Here is a 19,806-nt window from a genome sequence, read left to right on the forward strand (position 1 = left end):
TCACTGCAGCACTGATGGAAGCATCGTGCTTTTTAAAGATGTTGCGGAAAAAAGAATGAAGCTTTAAAAACATACAAACTAGGTTTATTGGATTCAAGTACAAATGTGTAAAAGTGTTAAAGGAACTCGCACCTGGAGAGGAAATGATGTCATTACAAGAGGCAGCACACTTCCTCAGTGGTAAATGTTTTTTTTCTTTGCTTCTCCACAGCTCGGATTATTGCTTTAGCGGAACGGCTCTGTCAGATTTTCTTCTGATCGACTTAAAATGTACGCTAATGAAAAAGTTATTTCGGAATTCCTTCACTACTGGTGCACTATAAAGGGCATTCGCCATTCTCCCGGGGTGGCCCAATATCCATTGTACAGAAGTGTCACAAAAAAACTACCATAGTGTCCATCAAAGCTCACTAGATTGGTGAAAATAGAGAACAATGCAAAGACCAATTTGTCATTTGAAAAAAACAAAACATGTATTTACATTTATTTTTGATAAACCATCCAAGTTGTCATCAGAACACATTGGAATCAAAAAATAGTCTTTGTAAAATCAAATCCATTAGGCTTTTCATTTTGTCCGATAGCATAAAGAGGTAGAACCATAGAGAAAGCATAACAACTGTTGATCTGTCTTTAATACCATGAGAGGAAGTTATATTTTCCTCTTAAAGACCCACTCAAATGAAAATTGTATCTTTGGTGTTTTTAACATGTTGTTGTGGCATTTTTCTCAGAAAATTAAGCTTATAATTAGATTGCTGAGGATCAGGAGCAGACAAAAAAAAAATGCAGTTTGAAAAAGATCGTATTTGTGACGTTGAAAATATACTGAGCAGGCCACAGGCTCCCTGCTCCACTCCATTCTGATACATTCACTTGTAGACGACTAGATCCATGAACATTTATTTATTTTTCTCATCTGAGCTGGAATCTGGATCTAAACTGTACGGCTGGACAGCTCCAACATCACTCCTGCGCTAATGTTTGGTTGGGGCTGTAAGCTTGCACTGCGTGGACAGCGTGTGATCAGAGAGCTCTCCGTTATGGGTGACGGAAAGGGAAGCGGGGTTGCTTCACGTCAACAACTCTGTGTTGAATTTTTAATCAACTCCTGCTGCTCTAGAAACTGTTCCAGAAAATGCCACAGGATTTTCTATTGTGGCAATACTAAAAGACCACAGAGAATGCTTTCACAGTACATCACAAGTTAATTGGATTGGGTCTTTAAATCATTAGTTTTATTTCATCGTTGTGGATAATATAACCCATTTTTGTTGACTATTGCATGAGCTGTTTACTCCAAAGTGCTTTGTTGCCCAGCAACAGAGTCACAGTGGACCTCAGCCCTAGCTGGTGTTGGTCTGTCATGTAAAAAAAAAAAAAAAAGGCAGAAATGATGTGAAAACCTACTGCAGGAGTGAGGAAACGTATCGTCAAACAAAACAAGATCCTTAGTGTTTTAATGATCTGCTACTAGTTTGATTGGAGGATCAGGATTTTTAAGTACAGCAGAGTTTTGTTTCTTCTGGATGATTACTTGCAAGATTTCTCAAAGATCTTTTTTTTTTCTGAACAAAGAAACTGATTACAAGAAGTCTTTTAAAAAAAACAGTTGCTTGAAAAGTTTGAGCAACAGGAAGTCCTGAGCTGCTTGTCCTCAACACAGACCCCATAAAACGGGAACAGTACGGAGGGCTTCCTCTGGGGGAAAAGCTAAATCCTTGCTCATGTTGAGGTAGATGTGTTTTCCTCGCTGATTGTCGGAAAAACGCAGAGTCAGTCTGGGGTGGCGTTTGATAAGGCTGCAATGACTCCAGAGGACAGAAGGAAGTGGTCTCCGTCAGGTCCTTGTGAAGGCGTCAGATGGAAGACTGAAGCAAGACCACGTTAGTTCCTTTAATGAGGTTATCGTCTTCCCCTTCAATCAGAGGGTCCCACTGGTCAAAGTTCATCTCCAAGCCTGGAAAAATGAAAGATGAGCTTAAACTAAGCTTCTTCTGTGAATCCGTTTTTAGAATTTTTCTTACCAAGGTGTCGCTGCAGAAAAGCTAAGGTTGCTTTGTTGCAAAGGTCTATGGCAAGTTCTGGGTCGATCTCTCCCTTAAGCTTCAACAGCTTCCCGATGCAATTCCCCGTCAGGAAGGTGAAGTCTGGAAAGCTCTGGTGCACCGTGCCCCTGAAGAAAACCAAAACCGATTTCACGTCCTGGTTCTCTTTCCCACCGCCTCCCCGGTCTCTGACCTTACCTGATGGTGATCATTTTCCTCTGTATCACTGTGGAGTCCAGCTTCTTCATGCGGCTGATGTTCCCCGCCCACTGAAACTTTTCAGAGTTGATGAAGAAGATCGGCTGCTTCACCCGAGGAAAGATCTCGTCGTCTAAAGGAAACATCCAGGCATCCAGTGCAATTCCACACCTGACGGATACAAATTCCACACTCACACTTGGCTCTGTATGTTCATAAAAAGGACTTGATGAAAAAAACAAAATCTCCAGATTCCATTCCCCAAATAAAATGGAGGAACCAAATATTGCAATGCCTCACATGACCACAGGGGGCTGGTTTTTAACCCTTAAGCACCAGAGATGTTAATAGCAACACCCTAGTACTGTAGTATTTGACATACCGTAACTATTAAACCGTTAACATGATCAATGGGAATCAGCCTGCACAATAAATCGCAAATTTACTATCGCAAATGACGGAAAAAAATTGGGATAGTTATCTTAAATGTGCTAAAATAATTTTATGGCAGTTTGAATTACTTAACTCAAATTAACCCTTTAATGCATTTGAGCAATCGAATAGTCTAGGGTCATTTGGAGTATAAGTTATGTTGACTATATTTAAATTAAACTGTTGCAGTGAAATAGAAATTGTCTTTAGTTGTTTTGCGATTTCTTCATGTATAGCAAGTTATATTGCCATTGCAATATTGATCACCATTGCTAATCGGGAATACTCCTCGTATTATGCAGTACTAGCTGAAGCGTTTATTTTCCTCGACAGAATCCGCTGATTTACGTTTATGACGAAAACACTTCACTACTGTCAAGTGTTGCATAACACCTCAAAGATGTTTTATCCCACTTCAGAACCCGCTGGAATTATGTTCATTGCGTCAACGATTGATGAGCAGCAGTAGTCAAAAGAATGTCAACAGTGGAGCTAAAGCTTTGGTGTTAAAGGAACAACTCCCCATTGACTTACATTTGGTTAGGGATGGCCAATAAGTCAATTTTATTGATTCATTTAAATGGGGTTTAGACTATTCATATTTGGGAAAATGACAGCTTCTGGCAGCAAGGCCGTAAAAAACCCATAGCGCTTTAGGCAGATGGAGCAGAGGGACATGTAGCATTTTTAGCACAAACTGGTTTAAAATCGGACTTTATTTTCACAGAGCGGACTTTAAGGCGTGACAGATTAATAAAACATTTGTGACTTCAAACTTGGTGCATCAAACCACACGCAGTAAAATCCGTTTCAATGCTGTTGCTACCTGACGCAGTCTGGAAAGTTTCAACTTTCCGTCTCTGACGGCAGCTCTTCTGTTGGTACCTACTTGAATTTGACCTCTTTGCACAGAGATTCTATAACCGTCGCCCCTCCAAAGGAATGACCCATCACCGCTATCCTGCACAGATCCATGGAGTTCTGTCGACAAAGAAGAGCCCCACGGCTTACATAAGAAAATTCTTAAATTTACTAACATTTCTTGAAGTGATAGTACAGGTAAATTCATCTTTTGATGAAAATATTTTGATGTGTTTTTGTGGCATTTTTCTGATGAGATGAGTGGAGTGAGACTTTAAAACGCTTCTTTGAACTTGTTCAAAAGCCTTGTATGTCAAAGAAGAGGAGATGGTTGCATGTGAAACCCGTACGCAAGATAAAACTTCATTTCCCTTCAGTGGACATTTGTTTACTGAGGTCAAGCCGCAACCACAGATTAAGACTTCAAAAGGAAAAAGAAAAGCAACCCAGACATTTTTGTGCTCGTCTGCAAAACAAATGCAGCCCTTCTGTAAACTAGATATTTGTAACATAAAAATGACAATTTTTTTAAGCATCTTTGACTTTTTGCAAGTCCAAATCCTTCTCATTTCTGGTTTAAAGCATTCAGTTCAAATGAATATTGTCACAAATTGCCACCAAGCTGCTTTTAAACAGCTTGTGTGGACACAGGAAAAGGAAGTTGGTGGTTTTGCTTTTTCAGTGCAAAGCTTTGCAACCAGAGCTGTTTTTTATCTTTGAAACTATTCTCGTTTTTTAGGATATAGATTCTGCAGAGCGGCAGTTGTTGATTAAAAATTCTCTGGAATTTGGGAACGACCAATAGTGTGGAGCAACCCCGCCCCCCTTCCTCTCCCCATTCCTGAGAGGTCAGAGCTAGGACCTTTGTGGTCTGGCCAGCATATTTTCTACATTATAAATGTAGAATGTAATGTGTTGCATAATGTTTTTTCAAAATGTATTTTTTTTGTCTGCTTCCAATTCACAATAATTTGAATAAATGTCATTTTGGCCTTTTATTTCTTTCGAAAAATGCCACATGTTCAAAAAGACAATTGTCATCAGAGTGGGTTTGTAAGTGTGACTCAAGCCACAAGTTCCCATCTGTGGTTAAGCTTCAGCTCTTTTTTTGCTGTCTCTCAATGTCTATCAGTTTTGTTTGTTCTGTTCTACTCAAACATCTATTCTTTTTTCTATTTTTTTTTTACCATTTGGTCCTTAACTTAAAAAAAAAACTAAACTGGAGTTTAGCTTTAAATGGAAACGATGTCTACAGGGGTCTCTCGCTGTAGCCCGGTTCACCTTTCGCGGTCTCACTATAAAAATAAAACAAATATAATTGCGATAATAATGTCAAAATTGTGAGGAAAAAGGTAATATTTCATAATAAAAATTTGAGTTGAGAATTTACGAGATTAAAGTCATACATTTATGATATGAGTATTTCTACTAAGAAAAGTACAAACAAAGAAGAATCAATGAGTTTCAGTATGAAAGGCGCAGAGTACATTGGAGGCCGTTACTTTAGCATTGATTTCACAAATAAGTCAAATCCAAAGTCTTAGTGCACCAACATTGTTTTACATTTGTTAGTCTTTTCTTTAAAAACTTTTGTCGTTCTATAACACTGAACTTATTTTTCTACAAAGGTTTGAACTTTGACAGTTTAAATGAGAGAAAATTGTAAAAATCTTCATGTCTGAGAAAAGTCTATAAAGTGTGTACTGAGGGTTTTACAGCCTTAAAACTACTTAATAATTGAAAAAAAAAAAAAAGTTACTACTTTACAGACTATAGATTGCATGTTAGTTTTAGACTGTACTCCCGGCAACAAACAAGCAACCACTGTATGTAAATACACACCTGATTTGTCCAAGTAGAATAAACAGAACACCACTTTGAAAGAATATATATAACCTTTGAGCTTCTATTTGCTCAGCGGTGCATGTTAGTTTTAGACTGTACTCCCGGCAACAAACAAGCAACCACTGTATGTAAATACACACCTGATTTGTCCAAGTAGAATAAACAGAACACCACTTTGAAAGAATATATATAACCTTTGAGCTTCTATTTGCTCAGCGGTGATAAATGGGGAGAGAAAAAAACCCTGTACGACGTTTTTTTTCTACTTTTGGACTCAAAGTGACATTGCCCTCATGCTGGCTCCCTTAACCGTTACCTCCAGTGTGGTCCAGTCAAACTGAGTCTTCAGAGCGTTTTGTACCGCTGCTCCCGAGTTGATCTCAATGAGTTTATTCAAAGCTTGGATGCATTCATCAGCCCTGAGTTTGACCTGGAAAAGATAAATAAATGTTGGCATAAACAAGAGACAGCGCTTCATATCATGACAATCACTTCCTGTTATTTGTAGATAACACTGTTGAGCGGTGTAGATATTGGGCTTAGGGATGTGGTTTGCATTGTAGTTACAGTGAACACAGGATTGTTTTTTTCTTTTCTATGCCTCAAGCTGTTGACTTGAGTAAAAATAATGACAGCAACAGCTATCTTAAGTTTCTTTGTCTTACATCTACAAATATCAAGATCATTCCTTATGTCCAGTAACCTCTAAAGGGGCATTGTTTGACAAGGAAGGAAATTTTCTGTGACACATGCAAAAAGTGGCTTCAGGTGAATGAAGCAGCATTCATTTGTGGTTACCAGGTAACCTGGGGTGTGCATCTCTGAACATCTAATGCTCCGTACACACTGGGCATGTGTGGCTTGTTCTAGAACACAGGTTTTTAGCATATGGAGTTCATAGAGGTCTGTCGCTACCTGATACTTCAATTTTGAAAGTTGAAAGTTTACTTTATTTATCCCACAATGGGGAAATTGAAATTTAAGGGTTAACTGACTAAATTCAAGTCACCTGTGAGTTTCTGAGGGGGAATTCTCTTTCTCCCTGCTGCAGGGCTCTGTAGTACATCCAATCCTCTACGAGGGTATTGTCGGTGGAAGTAGAGGTTTTCGCCAACGTCTCTTTTGCCATCTCAGACTCTGTCTTCTCACGAAAGAAGTACGTAGCCGAGGCAGATTGGTCTCTGCAGAAAGACCGTAGACAGACAAGGGAAAACTTTGGTGCCATCCCATAATATAAACACTGAATTTACAAACAAAGAGAGATCAGATGGTATAATGAATTCTTCATTATTGGCTTGTACTCCCTGTACTGCTTCAGTGTGGTGCGACATGATCCGCCTATAACCTTTTCTGTTTTGTTCAGTCTGGTGTGTCGCAACTTCTTCACAAAATTCTTCACTTAATCTCTGGTCCTTAATCCCAGAGTTTTTACTTTCAGCACCGTGGAGCGGTGCCAAGTACTGCTGGAAATTGAACCAGTAGCAGCTCCTCAAAAGAGGGCATGATGTGCTCTAAGACTTCCTGTTGGTCACGTGTGCAGACTCTGGATCAAGACTACGTCCCTCCTTGACCCACCGATATTATCAAGTCAACAAGTGGCCTCCATTTCCAGATAAAGTTGGTCTTTCCACCAGGTAAGAACTCTGTTTCTTAAGATGTGGCATTAACAATAGTATCTGTCATTACTTCCTGAAGCTCTTTCTTGTTGGAACTTGTTCAGATTGAACTGAATGGACTCTGTTTTCTGAGGGCAATTGAGGCTAAAGTTATATCTGTTGCTTGTGCAGCTTCTCTGAAAAACTTTTTCTTCTGACCGATTAAAGTTTTTGGATACATTACTCTGAACAAACTGCTTTGTCTTTTGTACAACTGTTAGGAGCATTTGAAGATCCAGGAAAACCTTTCCAACGGTCTTTAACCCTTTAACACTGGAGATGTTACGACATCTAAATAACACATACTGAATCTCTTCAACCGTTTAAACGATCAACGTGAATCCGCTGATTCTGACGCAGAAAAAAGCGGCTTTGCGTGTTACGATACGCAACACATTACTGATACAAAGAGCTGATTTACATCGACTGCCTTAACACTTTACAAACATAAAATGTTGCACATCAGGCTGGTTCTGCTTCAGAATCGTGTTAGTTATGTAAGCAATCAAAGAGTTACGGTAGACGACAGAATATCAACAGTGCTCCAGTGTTAAAAGCCTCTTCAGGGGTTAGAGTGAAACCGGGAGTTCTGACTTATTTTTCACAACAATCACATTTTTTGAGAAATCCATTCTCAGTTTTGCATAAGTAACAAAAACATTCGTTTTGTGTGTTAGAAATTTTTCTGCTTGTTCCTTTTGAAGTACACAGATGAAACATTGTGGTTAATCAAGATCCTGTTTTTGAGAATTTAACTTCTTTAAATTCTCTGCCAAATGTGACAGACAGGCTGACGTTTGTTGTTTTGTTTTTAATTCTGAAAAATGTGTGCCTGTGATGACTCAGCGATGACAGGACAGCCACACCCATGGGCCTTTAACCTGCTGCGACACGCCGCTACAAACTGAGGCCACTCTGTTCATCTCCATAAGGTCCCCTTGTCTCTATACTGAAAGGAAATGTGATGACCTGGTTCATACCTTTGTCTGCACACCCTTTCCCCTCCTACTCAACAGAGAAACAGCCGCTCGCAGAGGAAACCGCGCGGTTCTTGTTTTGTTTGTTTAACTCTCATGTTCTCCAAAATGAAAATTCCACCCCCTCACGTTACCGATGCACATTCAAATTACAGCTCTTGGGTGGCCTGTCACTCCACAAAACACAAGAAACCCTTCAGTCAAACAAAAAAACAAATATGATGTCATGAAGCGGGTCACCTGTGCTCCACAGAGGCCACGATGAAGCCCTGAGAGGCCAGTTCTGCACAGATAGCTGAATACAATGTCCTGGAAAACACAAGATCCACAAATCAGTACACAGCTGACAAGTAAGCAAGTGGCTTGGATGTAAAACCCCCGTCTGTAGAAGAGAATTGAACTGAGTGAGCGGGACGTCACCCTTAGAAAAAAGCTTACTTCCAGCAAAAGGAAGTCAATTCAGTCGTTATCTTTTCACAGTACAGACACCACCATATTGGAGTCAGGCGACATCAGTAAGCAGTGATTGGTCCAAATGGGTCTGCATCATTGCTATGGCAGTCACTCTTACTAATCAGGAGTGACTTTGTTGGAAGTCCTTTCACGGAAAGCAAGCTCAGGAGAATCTATCAAACGTTTGTCATGGGGGGCCAGCGGGCACTCCATATTTTTAAGGAGGCGCCTGATTAAAAGTTTAGAACTTGACTAACCTGCAGTACAGAAAAATGACTGAGTTACACAGCTGTGTATTTCTCAACAGAAGTCTATGGGACTTTGACTTCTGGGAACCAGCAGGTACTTCCTATTCAGAACGTGGGGGTGGAGGGATGTCACTCAGTCCAGTTCTCAGTGATGAAAGTCTTCCGGGAATTCCCGGAAATCCGGGTTTTTGAGCAAACCGAACGTACTTTCCGGGAAATAAAGACCTGATCTCTACGGACAAATCGCTTTCCGGATTAAAAAATGGTCTGAAATCAGCTAATTTTAGCTTTATTTTCTATATTTCTCCGCAGATCGCTTCCTCTATGGTCGTGGCCATCTCTCGTCTTCCCGGCCTAATTGACCAATGACGGGACGTTTTAGTTGCTTTCGGATGCGTCGACGGGTCTGATTGGCTCTGTCTGCACCACGTGGTCAGCGTGACTCGCTTCCCTAGAGACCAAAACTGGCGGACCCACGCTAAACTTTCACAAACACATCTGAAGAGTTTGCGATCTAATTTGTGTTAAAATAATGGCAGGCATCGTCATTATTGAGCGTGGTCACGACCTCAGTTGTGAGAAGACGATAAAAAACAAATTGAAGTGGTCTTGGCTGGAAAAAAAAGATTTTTAAGGTAGTGTAGGTCAAATACTTTTTTGTGTAAAATAATCTCAAAACCACATTTTGAAATAATTTCAATTTTAGTTTTGAGTTTCAGTTTTTATTTTGAATACATTTCTCTATCTAATTTATTTGTATTTCCTAATTACCATGATTTAGTTCAGTATAGTTGACATTAATTATAAGTATTTGATGGTTTGGACCCGCACTCCCTTAAAAAATAATGTTTACAATGTTTAGTTTAGTTTGTATGTTTGTTTTGATATTTTCCAGATTACTTAGTATTGGTGTTAAAGAATTGATGTATTATGTTATAGAATTATAGTTTAAAGCAGATCCCATATTTTGATGTAATTATAGTTTGAGAAAACAGTGCAAGTGGATGTTGTACATCAGTCATTTCTAAAGCAGAAATAATGTATAAATAACTGAGGTATTTTCATAGAATATCATAGTTACTGGTGTTCTTTTTGCCATTTGGGGCTTTGATACTATATTTTAGCAATTGTATGTTTTGCAGCTTTAAGGAAAAGCGTAGATTGTAGGATTGTGTTACTTTGAGCAATTTTCCAAATTCTTTTTTAGGACCAGCAAGTCCTTAATGGAGAGTCAAACTAGGGGTTTGAATGACAAATCATGATGCTCCAATTAGTCTTAGCTTCTTGATAAAGAAGTGAATAACTAGCTGCCAAAATGCACCAGAATGCATCTAAGACTACGTATTTTTCCAAAATTTCGCTCTGTGCCCGCCATATCGCTCAAAGAAAAGTTCAGGGATTTTTTCCTTGCCTGACTTTCATCACTGAGTTCTCTAAAGCTACGTTCACACTGCATTCAGCAACACGCGTTCAAACGATCACTTTCAATGAAAAGTCTGAGTAAACGCGTGTAAATGCACATTTCTGAATTTCAAGTTTAAAACGCACTTTTTACAAGCGTTTTCCGGTTCTATGCGTGACCATCGAACACGCGTGGCAAGTTACACCAGGTCATATGTCAGAATACAGCTGTGAAAAAAAAACCTGCAGCAAGATTTGCACATCTTCAACATTTCGCAGCAAGTCTCTTCCTACTGCAGTTGGCGGGCCTGCAGCTGCTTCCTGCTCAGCCCAGCTTGTCCAGTGTGAACACCACATGTAAAAATGAGCGTCACATGCCGGGTGTGAACGTAGCCCTATGAAGTCAATGTAATATGTTTGTGTACCTGAAGGCTCCAAGGCCATGGGAGAAGATGACTACTGGACGCTTTCCGTCCGGTTTATACGGCGCGTCTAAGAAGGCCGGGATCTTATAGGACCCTGGAACGAATGAAACACAATCGAAAAGAATGAATTGTGATAATCTGTAGATTTAGAAAAAAAAAAGTATCGTTTTTATTTATTTACCAAAGAGGTATTTAAAAATCTGTTCACTGAGCCTCCTGTTGATTTTCATGAAGTCTCCCAGGCCATTAAAATATTCCTTACAAGGGACCCAGTCTGGTTTTTCTGCCTTTTCGGTCTCCTGGCAAGGGTAGTAGAGCCTAAAGAAGGAGCCCTGTTGGAGGGACGGAAACAAGATCACAAAAACAATTTTAGTTCCACTGTTTTAGCAGAAATTCTAGTAATTCCAAGATTTACATGAGTGTTTATTTACCTTCACTGTGTGGTCCATCATCAAATCAGTGCACCCCACAGGATTGGGGCCATTCCCTGCAGGGATCCCAAAGTTACTGCATGAGTTCCCCATGGCAGCGAGCCAAGGCGAAAACCTCTTCCTCTGCTCTGCCTTTAGACGCGTCAAAGAAAACTCGATTACCCTAAAATGACACCAGGACTGCTGTTAAGTGTCGGAAACTTCCGCTCCTGTCTTCCACAGGCGGACAGGTTCCCTTACCCGACTTTGACCCACTCGTAGAACCTCTTGACGACAAAACCTCCGAGAGGAAACATCCACGTCTCGAAAACTGGGCGAAACCAAAATGTTCCGTTTTTATATCTGGACGCAGGTGAACGGTTCGTCTTAAGGCGTCAGTTTCGTAACATTCCTGCGTTGTTTATTGTCTTGTGCCAGTCTGAGTCACCTGCGAGCTTTTTAACCGCTTCATGACTTCCAGCAGCTGTTAGCATGTGACGGGGCTAAACGCTGCGCGGCTATTGCACCATCCCCAGCCCGTCGCTCCGCCTCTGCTCGCGGGCAAAACCTCATCCAACCGAGGCGTGACTGGTTTATATGACTAATGCACGGAACAGAATAGAGTCGCCCACTCACAGTTCTAGTATAGACGGGTTACTTCTTGTCATCTGTTTCTGCTCACATTGGGTCAGCTCTTTTAAGAACGGCTCCGACTCCATCAAAAAGTTTTATTTTAATAAAAAATACCTTTTCCCCCCATAAATATATATTTTAATTATTTACCAATATTAGCCAGCAATTGCACTTAAGGTTAAGTATGTTCGCTAATTTTTAACGAATTTATGTAACATTGCTGGGTTTGTTTTATGTGACTCCAAGCCTGTAGGGGGCAGTAGAGAGCGAACTTGGGAATCGAACAATAATAGAAATATGGCGTGTTAGCTAAACCTGCTACGTTAGAGTCATTTATCCCTCGATACTTTAAAGAAATGAAATTGGTAAGTCAAAAACACAAATAAAGTGTAAACTGTTAATCTTTGAATGTTTAGAAACTATTACAATCCACGGGAAACTATGTAGCAAGAAAGTAGTATTGACTTTGATGGAGATAAATAGCTTATAGTACTACTTTTCCAACAAACATAATACAGTCTTGGACATTTTATTTAGCTTATTTGTTTTGCTTTTTGGCGCAACTGTTTGCATTTCGTTTAGAGACAATTTAGCATAGTTACTATACTTGTAGTTTTATTTACTCTGCACTGACTGGCTTTTCAACTAAAAACGTATTTTCCCCCCTCAGTACTGTTTGTCAGGTCATCCTACATTGCCTTGCAATGTGCTCAAGTTCAAGTCCACCACTATCATGCTGGACTGTGGACTGGACACTACATCTGTCCTCAACTTCCTGCCTCTTCCTCTTGTGCACAGGTGACTGCCATACTTATGCACTTTTACATGCATGCTTTAGCATTAGACTCGTTAAACCATGATATTTGATTTATTTCTGCAGTCCCAGACTCTCCAAGCTCCCTGGCTGGATTTCAAAGGATGGAACAATAAATTTGGAAAAGGTTTGAAGTGTGATGTGTAAAAACTGGCTCACATATACCTTTTGTTTTTTTTGACTAAAATTATTCTTTTTCATCTTCCTAGGAGCTAAAGGAATGTGCCGGAAGAGTATTTGTGGACTCGCAGCCTGAGTTTTGTCTACCTGAGGTTGCTGGTTATCCATCCTTAACTGAAATTTGAACTTTGTTTTTTCCATTTTATCTTTAGATGTAAAAGTCTGCAGCTAAAACATCAAAGGAAACCAAACCTGCTCTCCATCAAATGTTTATATATTTAGGTTTTTTTCTTTTTTTTTTTACATCTTTTAAATACAGAAAGAGTTATTGGATTTGTCAACAATTGATGTCATCCTTATCTCCAACTACCACTGCATGATGGCCCTGCCATACATCACTGAACACACTGGCTTCACAGGGACCGTGTACGCCACAGAGCCCACCTTACAGATCGGGAGGTAAATATGGAGACAAACTAAACTCCAGTAAATATTATGTGAACCAAAATATCTTTCATGCTTTGAGTTTTCTTCAGACAATTGAAAATTTAACTTTTTTTCTGAAGACTGCTGATGGAAGAGCTGGTGAACTTCATGGAGAGGGTTCCTAAAGCTCAGAGTGCCACCTCATGGAAAAATAAAGACATGCAAAGGTTAGTCTGCAGCAAAATGGATATTTAGATCATTCAAATCCTACTAGCTTCAGCTTTAGATGTGCTTTTTGTTTATCTGTTTGACACAAAGGAAGGGGTGAAAAAAGGTGGTACAAACATGTAAAAGATTGTTGAGAAGTGTCAAATAAACACAGTTCATCACTGAATAATGTTGTAACATCAGGCTGCTTCCGGGGCCGCTGAAGGATGCGGTTGACGTGTGGACGTGGAAACGATGCTACGGCATCCAGGAGGTTAACTCAGCCCTCAGCAGAGTGCAGCTCGTGGGTTATTCCCAGAAAGTGGTAAAAAAAAAATCTGAAACAACACATTGTTCTTGCATGTGAAAATAAATACTAAAAATACATGTCTTACTGTTTTTTTTAAAGATTTTAATCTACCATTTCAAAAAAAAAAAATTAACTTCTTTCCAGGAGCTGTTTGGAGCTGTGCAGGTCTCCCCGTTAAGCTCTGGCTACTCACTAGGAAGCTCCAACTGGATCATCCAGTCCCATCATGAGAAAGTGGCGTACGTGTCGGGTTCATCGCTGCTCACCACACACCCACAGGTACGAGGAGGAGAGCCGAGCAGCACAGGAGAAAGATTAGGAAAGATGAAGCCCCTCCATGTTTTTCCAATATAAACACCACGTGGCTAAAAGCATACATTCTTAACATGCTCCACATTCCCGGTGCGTTCGTAGCTTACCATTTAACATGAACACAGCCTTCTTCCTCTCTCGGTTACTGAGAGCTTCCACTAGCTTACAGCCCCTCAGAGCCACAACCTAAAATTAGCGGTGCAACAAAAATGGTGAGCAATATGTGATCTATCCAGCCGTACAGTTTAGATCTAGATTCCAGCTCAGACGGGGAAAACAAAGATGTACATGAATCTAAATGTTTGACAGCGGATCCATCAGAATGGAGCGGAGCAGGAAGCTTGTGGCCCACCCAGCGTGTTTTACAGAACAAACGCGCTCTTTTTCAAACTGAAGTTTTGTCTGCTGACTCACAACGATTTGACTAAAGGAATACTCAGAAATGACATTTTATGCTTTATTTTCTTAATATATGTTCCCATCATCAGAAAAGTGCCACAATTTAATCAGAGTGGGTCCTTAAGCAGCTTTTTTGTGAATCAAAACAAGAAACCAGAGCTCAGTTGTTTTCTGTGAGGAATGTCCTCCACAGTTTGAAACGATTCCAGTTTCTTCTTTCACAGCCGATGGACCAGAGCTCCTTAAAGAACAGCGATGTTCTCATTCTGACTGGGCTCACCCAGATGCCCACAGCCAACCCAGATGGCATGCTGGGAGAATTCTGCAGTAACCTGGGTGGGTTTTCCAAACCTGATTTTTTTTTTTTTTTTTTTTTTTAAATGTGTGGAGCAATCTTCTTTATTCCTGTTGATGACCTGCAGCCATGACGATCCGGGCGGGAGGAAACGTGTTGGTGCCCTGCTACTCCTCTGGAGTCATTTATGACCTCTTGGAGTGTCTGTACCAGTTCATCGACAGCGCAAACCTGGGGACCACGCCCTTCTACTTCATCTCCCCTGTAGCCAACAGCTCGCTGGAGTTCTCTCAGATCTTTGCAGAGTGGTGAGCGGCTTAAAAACGTTATTAAAAAATCAATGGACCAAATTCAGCCCAACTTCAGTCAGAAGACTGTTTCACTTCTTCGTTTAATGAAGCAATTTGTTTTCAACTGTTCTTTTTTTGTGTGTTTCAGGCTTTGCCATAACAAGCAAACAAAGGTTTATCTCCCAGAGCCTCCGTTTCCACATGCAGAGGTGACAGGAAGTGGTTTTTGATTGTCTGACAGTAAAATCATTTTATTTAAAACAAATAAAAGACTGAGAATTAGATTATTTAAAGACTGACAGACTTTCCTGGTTTGTATTTTCTGATGAGTCGTGGTTCTTCTGCTGCTTCGTTTCCAGCTGATTCAGACCAACAAGCTGAAGCACTACCCCAGCATCCATGGAGATTTCAGCAGCGACTTCCGGCAGCCCTGCGTGGTTTTCACTGGCCATCCCTCCCTCCGCTTCGGGGATGTAGTTCACTTCATGGAGCTGTGGGGCAAATCCGGCCTGAACACCATCATATTCACAGGTGAGACCCCCCCCCCGCCCCCACCTGAGCACAGAGGGGAACCTGAGACGAAGAAGCTGAAGCTTTTCTGGCTTTTCCCCATCAGAGCCGGATTTCTCATACCTAGACGCTTTGGCTCCATACCAGCCGTTGGCCATGAAGTGTGTGTACTGTCCCATCGACACGAGACTCAACTTCCACCAGGTGGCCAAGCTGCTTAAGGAGGTTCAGGTATGCAGGAGCGCCATCCTGGGGAGCATTTTAGACCAATCTGGTTCTGTTTATTACATTTCTTCATCTTTATAATGTGTTACAAATCATTTGGATTGGGACTCTATATCGGCAGATCGGATCAGGGACGATGAAACCTGAACATCCCGTCCTCCACAGGATCACTAGGTGCTCCCTTTTGATACGTTCACACCAGACATAATCACTTAGGAAGTGTCCGCTTGGACATGCGTGTGAATGTAGCTTCAGAGGTGGGGGTGGGGGTGGGGATGGTAGTTATCCACAGAGAACTCGGAGTAGAGCCGATGCTCCTCCACTTTGAGAGGAGCTGGTTGAGGTCCTGGGCGCCTCTCTGAGGTTTTCTGGGCGTGTCCTGCTGGGCAGAGACCCAGGAGACGCTGGAGAGACCACGTCTCTCAGGAACACCTCGGGGGTCCGCCCTAGAGGAGCTAGAAGAAGTGGCTGGAGGAGGAAAGTCTAGGCATCTTTAACTTAGACTCCCGTTCCATGGGACCCGGATGAGCGGGAGAAAAAAAATCAGATGGTCTGTTTTTTTAAAACTTTTTTTAAACTTTTCGTTTAAACTTTTCTGACTTGTCTCTCCAGAAATGGAAAATGGTGCTTTGTCCTCCTCTGGTTCTGTGTCTGTAGAAGCAGCAGTGATGTCTTTGTGTGGTGTTTTTCCTCACAGCCCCTCCATGTGGTGTGTCCGGAGCAGTACACCCAGCCTCCCATGACCCAGTCCCACCGCTCAGACCTGATGCTGGAGCTGCAGCCCCCCCCTATGCCCTACAGACGCTGCTCAGTCCTCAACCTGCCCTTCAGACGCCGCTACGAGCGCGTCTACATCCTGCCGGAGGTCAGTCGGAGCCGCTGCTCCTCTGTTGGAGTTTGACGTCACTTCATGCTGGCAGGAAACAGACGCTTCCAGTTTTCATTTCTGCCCGTTTTCATTTATTATTGTTTTTTACAGCTGGCCCACTCACTTGTTCCCACTGAGGTGAAACCTGGCGTTTCCATAGCAACCGTGTCTGCAGTGCTGCACTCAAAGGACAATAAACACACCTTACAGGTGAGGCGGCAGGTGAGCTGAAGATGTGACGTCTTCTTGCAACCCGCTGACATCTTTCTGTGAACAGTCGGTGCCCAAACCCCCTCCTGTGCCCCCCACCAAGAAAAGGAAACGGGTGATGGAGGAGCCCCCGGTGGCCCCCAAACCGCTGCTGAGTGGCGCTGTGCCCCTGGAAGCCTTCCTAGCCACATTACAAATGGTGTGGAAACGAAAAACCCATCCCTGACCTTTGACCTGTCTTCTGAAGCTGACGATCCGTCTTTATGTTTGTTTGCAGCACGGCATCACAGAGGTTAAAGTGGAAGAGACGGCGGACGGTCACATTCTCCACCTGCAGGCGGAGGACACCCTGATCCAGCTGGAGGAGGACGGGACGCACATCGTCTGCGACAACAATGAGCCGCTGCGCACAACGCTGCGAGACCTGGTCCTGCGGTTCCTGCAGAAACTCTGAGGGCTCTGTGAGCTGCTGTCCTCCTGCACTGTTGGTGTACAGCAACAGGAGGAGGTGAGGGTTCAAGTCTGCACTGTTATGTAATGTTAGGCCCAGTTACCTTGTTTAATATATGCATTTTTTTTCAGTATTAAAAATATTTTGACTTTTTTATCAAAGCAAACTGTCATTATTTATAGACGTGCATGGATCAGTGGATGCATCAGAATGTAGCGAAGCAGGGAGCTTGTGGCCTGACCTGCATGTTTTCTACATCATCAGAAAACCGACACAAGAACATGACGATACCAAAAACACAATTTTAGCAGGTCTTTAAAAGACTGAAAGGGAAGCTGTTGTCTTTGAGGAAATGTGTCTGGAATAATCCTGAATTATGGTGATCGGCAACCACTTAGTGAAATAAAGAACAAGTTTTATGTTTACTAGTCAAAGCATTTCCACAGGAACAAGGAAAAGCCAGCTGAAGGATTTGGGACTGAACTATTGTGTCGCCTCAAGAAAACCGCAGATCAGTAGGCTAACAAAAAAAGAAGTTTCCGTTTTTCAAGTCTGGACTTTGGAGCATTGATAGATCATGTGGTCTGATGCGTCCAGATTTACCGTCTTCCAGAGTGCTGGGGTGAGCTGATGCGGTGTGAACGTAGCAACGGTTTCAGCTCAAAGAACGAAGTCAGTGACGACCTGAAAAAACGGAATCACCAGATTATTCCATCAATGGATTCTTTTCTTTCCCGATAGCACGGAAATACTCCAAGATGACGATGTCAAAATACATCAAGCTGAAATGACAAAGGAATGGTCTATGATGACACAGCATTTTCACTGATTGATCAGAGTCCAATTCTGAACCCTATTTAATATTGAAAGCCTAACTTTAATGTTAGGTTTTTCTGCAGAATTCATTTTTCTATAACGCTTTTATTTTGTAAACAAACTCCCATCAAATGAAATGTCCTTTGATTTGTCATCAGGAAAACTAAAAATTCTATTTCTAAATAAGGACATCCAGGCTAAACTAGTTTTAGTCTTTTATGCAAATCTTTATGCAAATGAAAAATGTTCCCACACAAATGGAAAGTTTGTCTTCAAACTGTTTTACTTTTGCAGATTTACATGCATCCCAAATACATGTGATAATAGGCTTTAAATGTACAATATCTTACAGTGTACTACATGTTTCCGTGATGATACAACTGCAGCAGCTTTGGAAAGTCAGGGCTTGAGGAAACGAACACAAATGACTGTAAAAAAACAAACTTTTCCTTTAGTAACAGGAAGCTGATATGAACTGCTTTTCTCAACAGGCAGCAAAGCAGCCACTGTGTCCGGTTGGTTTCGAAAAAGGCGTTGCTTCTTGCAGAAAGGGATGGAGTTCTTCCCCCTGGAGGCAGTGCATTTGGAAGGTTTCCAGTGTCGACATTCTGTGATGTAACTGGCAGCTTAATCATGACCTTTGTTTTGATGCAGGAGATTGAGGGCCAGGTTTGTTCATGATGAACGTTAATAAGAAAAAAAAGTGTGTTTGGATCCAAATACAAATGGGTTTCTCCCAACTAACCAATGATTCAAGCACTCTGGACTCTTTCTGTGTTTGTATTTTGATAGACCATGTGATTCAGCCTTTCTACTGAGTCGAACTTTCTGTAATCATTTGAATGTGGGTGAGGATTTCTTCCATTAAGCCTATCCTCAACTTCTTACATTAAAACAGATTTTTTCTTTTTTTTTACTTGGAGTCTTTCTCTGCATCCAGAAGGGCAGAGCGGATGCCCAGCTTCTTCAGTTCATCAACTAGATCTCCGTTTTGATGCATCTGGAGCAAGATGTCGCAGCCTCCCACAAACTCCCCCTGGAAGTAGACCTGAGGGATCGTGGGCCAGTTGGAGAAGACTTTGATTCCTGAAAGCAGAGGGAAAACTTAGGAATCCAGAGAGAGTGGACAACTGTTGACCAGCATGGCAATCTAGACTTCAATACTTTTAGAGATGGTATAGATTTGTTTTAATGTATTTTTTGCTGCTTATATATATCCAGCTGTGACAGTTTGTCTTGAAGCACCACACCCTGCTGCAAGACACTGATAACAGATGGATACAAATAAAGGTTGTTTTGAATAGACAATGTTTAGAACCATTTAACCAAGTACCAACAAAGTAAGAATAAAGTACACACTAAAAAAGAACTTTTGAATTTTTTTTGTTTTTTAAAGAATTGGCAACTTTTTTTCAGGGTGTCGGACAGGTTACCGCGCAACACTGACCTTCCCTGAGCTCCTGGTCCTCCAGGACGTTGTAAGCGGCGTAGTCGTCCACCCCGTGCATGCGCAGAATCTGGACCACGGCATTACTGAAGCCACACATTGGCTGTGCCGGCGTGCCTTTAATAAAAACCACCACTTTGTCCTTCTTCACCATGTCACCCAGAGTCTTCTGGACATCCGCCGCCGCACACAGAAACCGGGCCGAGGCCAGGCACGCGCGTCCTTCCGCGGGCCTCGACAAAAAGACCGCTGAACCCGACCGAAGGCACCTGGCTGACAACTTCAACAAACTATTCATGGCTAATTACTTATTTTTGACTGGATAAGTCAAAGCGTCAAATGTACTCTAGCTCTCTGGTGAGACAGAAACTAGTCGGCCACCACTCACTACTAAGTCGTTCCGCTGGATTCCGGCAGTTGATTGGACAGCCCCGCCTTCACAAGTTGAGGCACGTTCTGTCATTGGCGGAGCCATACGTCAATCAATGACGTAGGTCAAAATGACGGACAGTTACGCAAG

At 41.8% G+C, this 19,806-nt stretch overlaps 3 protein-coding genes across 5 annotated transcripts; 1 reads left to right on the plus strand and 2 right to left on the minus strand.

Moving 5' to 3' along the window:
* Nucleotides 1–62: 62 nt before the first annotated feature.
* On the minus strand, nt 63–11,358 carry pla2g7 (phospholipase A2, group VII (platelet-activating factor acetylhydrolase, plasma)). 2 transcript variants are annotated; one of them, XM_011491747.4, is made up of 11 exons: nt 11,215–11,358; nt 10,975–11,106; nt 10,725–10,875; nt 10,544–10,637; nt 8,257–8,325; nt 6,394–6,565; nt 5,701–5,814; nt 3,568–3,659; nt 2,247–2,417; nt 2,028–2,176; nt 63–1,960 (listed from the first exon to the last, which is right to left on the minus strand). In XM_011491747.4, exons 2-11 carry the CDS (start codon nt 11,065–11,067, stop codon nt 1,860–1,862), a joined length of 1,206 nt encoding a protein of 401 aa, XP_011490049.1. In that variant the 5' UTR covers nt 11,068–11,106; nt 11,215–11,358; the 3' UTR covers nt 63–1,859. The 2 variants fall into 2 exon arrangements, with proteins under 2 accessions (XP_011490049.1, XP_004083712.1); XM_004083664.5 differs by having other exon boundaries at nt 10,975–11,137.
* On the plus strand, nt 6,565–19,208 carry ints9 (integrator complex subunit 9). 2 transcript variants are annotated; one of them, XM_078942652.1, is made up of 18 exons: nt 6,565–7,018; nt 12,257–12,384; nt 12,467–12,527; nt 12,610–12,672; nt 12,840–12,979; nt 13,087–13,173; nt 13,358–13,478; nt 13,608–13,742; nt 14,399–14,510; nt 14,597–14,777; nt 14,908–14,968; nt 15,119–15,290; nt 15,376–15,500; nt 16,192–16,359; nt 16,474–16,572; nt 16,640–16,771; nt 16,850–17,080; nt 18,331–19,208. In XM_078942652.1, the coding sequence occupies exons 2-17, from the start codon at nt 12,320–12,322 to the stop codon at nt 17,024–17,026; spliced, it is 1,899 nt and encodes a 632-aa protein (XP_078798778.1). In that variant the 5' UTR covers nt 6,565–7,018; nt 12,257–12,319; the 3' UTR covers nt 17,027–17,080; nt 18,331–19,208. The 2 variants fall into 2 exon arrangements, with proteins under 2 accessions (XP_078798778.1, XP_023808683.1); XM_023952915.2 differs by lacking the exon at nt 6,565–7,018 and adding an exon at nt 11,656–11,951.
* glrx5 (glutaredoxin 5 homolog (S. cerevisiae)) lies at nt 18,105–19,584 on the minus strand. Its single transcript, XM_004083663.5, has 2 exons — nt 19,287–19,584; nt 18,105–18,925 (listed from the first exon to the last, which is right to left on the minus strand). The coding sequence occupies exons 1-2, from the start codon at nt 19,582–19,584 to the stop codon at nt 18,753–18,755; spliced, it is 471 nt and encodes a 156-aa protein (XP_004083711.1). The 3' UTR covers nt 18,105–18,752.
* Between the last annotated feature and the right edge of the window lie 222 nt (nt 19,585–19,806).

The sequence above is a fragment of the Oryzias latipes genome, chromosome 24 (genome assembly GCF_053564925.1).
Source record: "Oryzias latipes strain Hd-rR chromosome 24, Olatipes_Hd-rR_3.1".
Lineage (NCBI taxonomy): Eukaryota > Metazoa > Chordata > Actinopteri > Beloniformes > Adrianichthyidae > Oryzias > Oryzias latipes.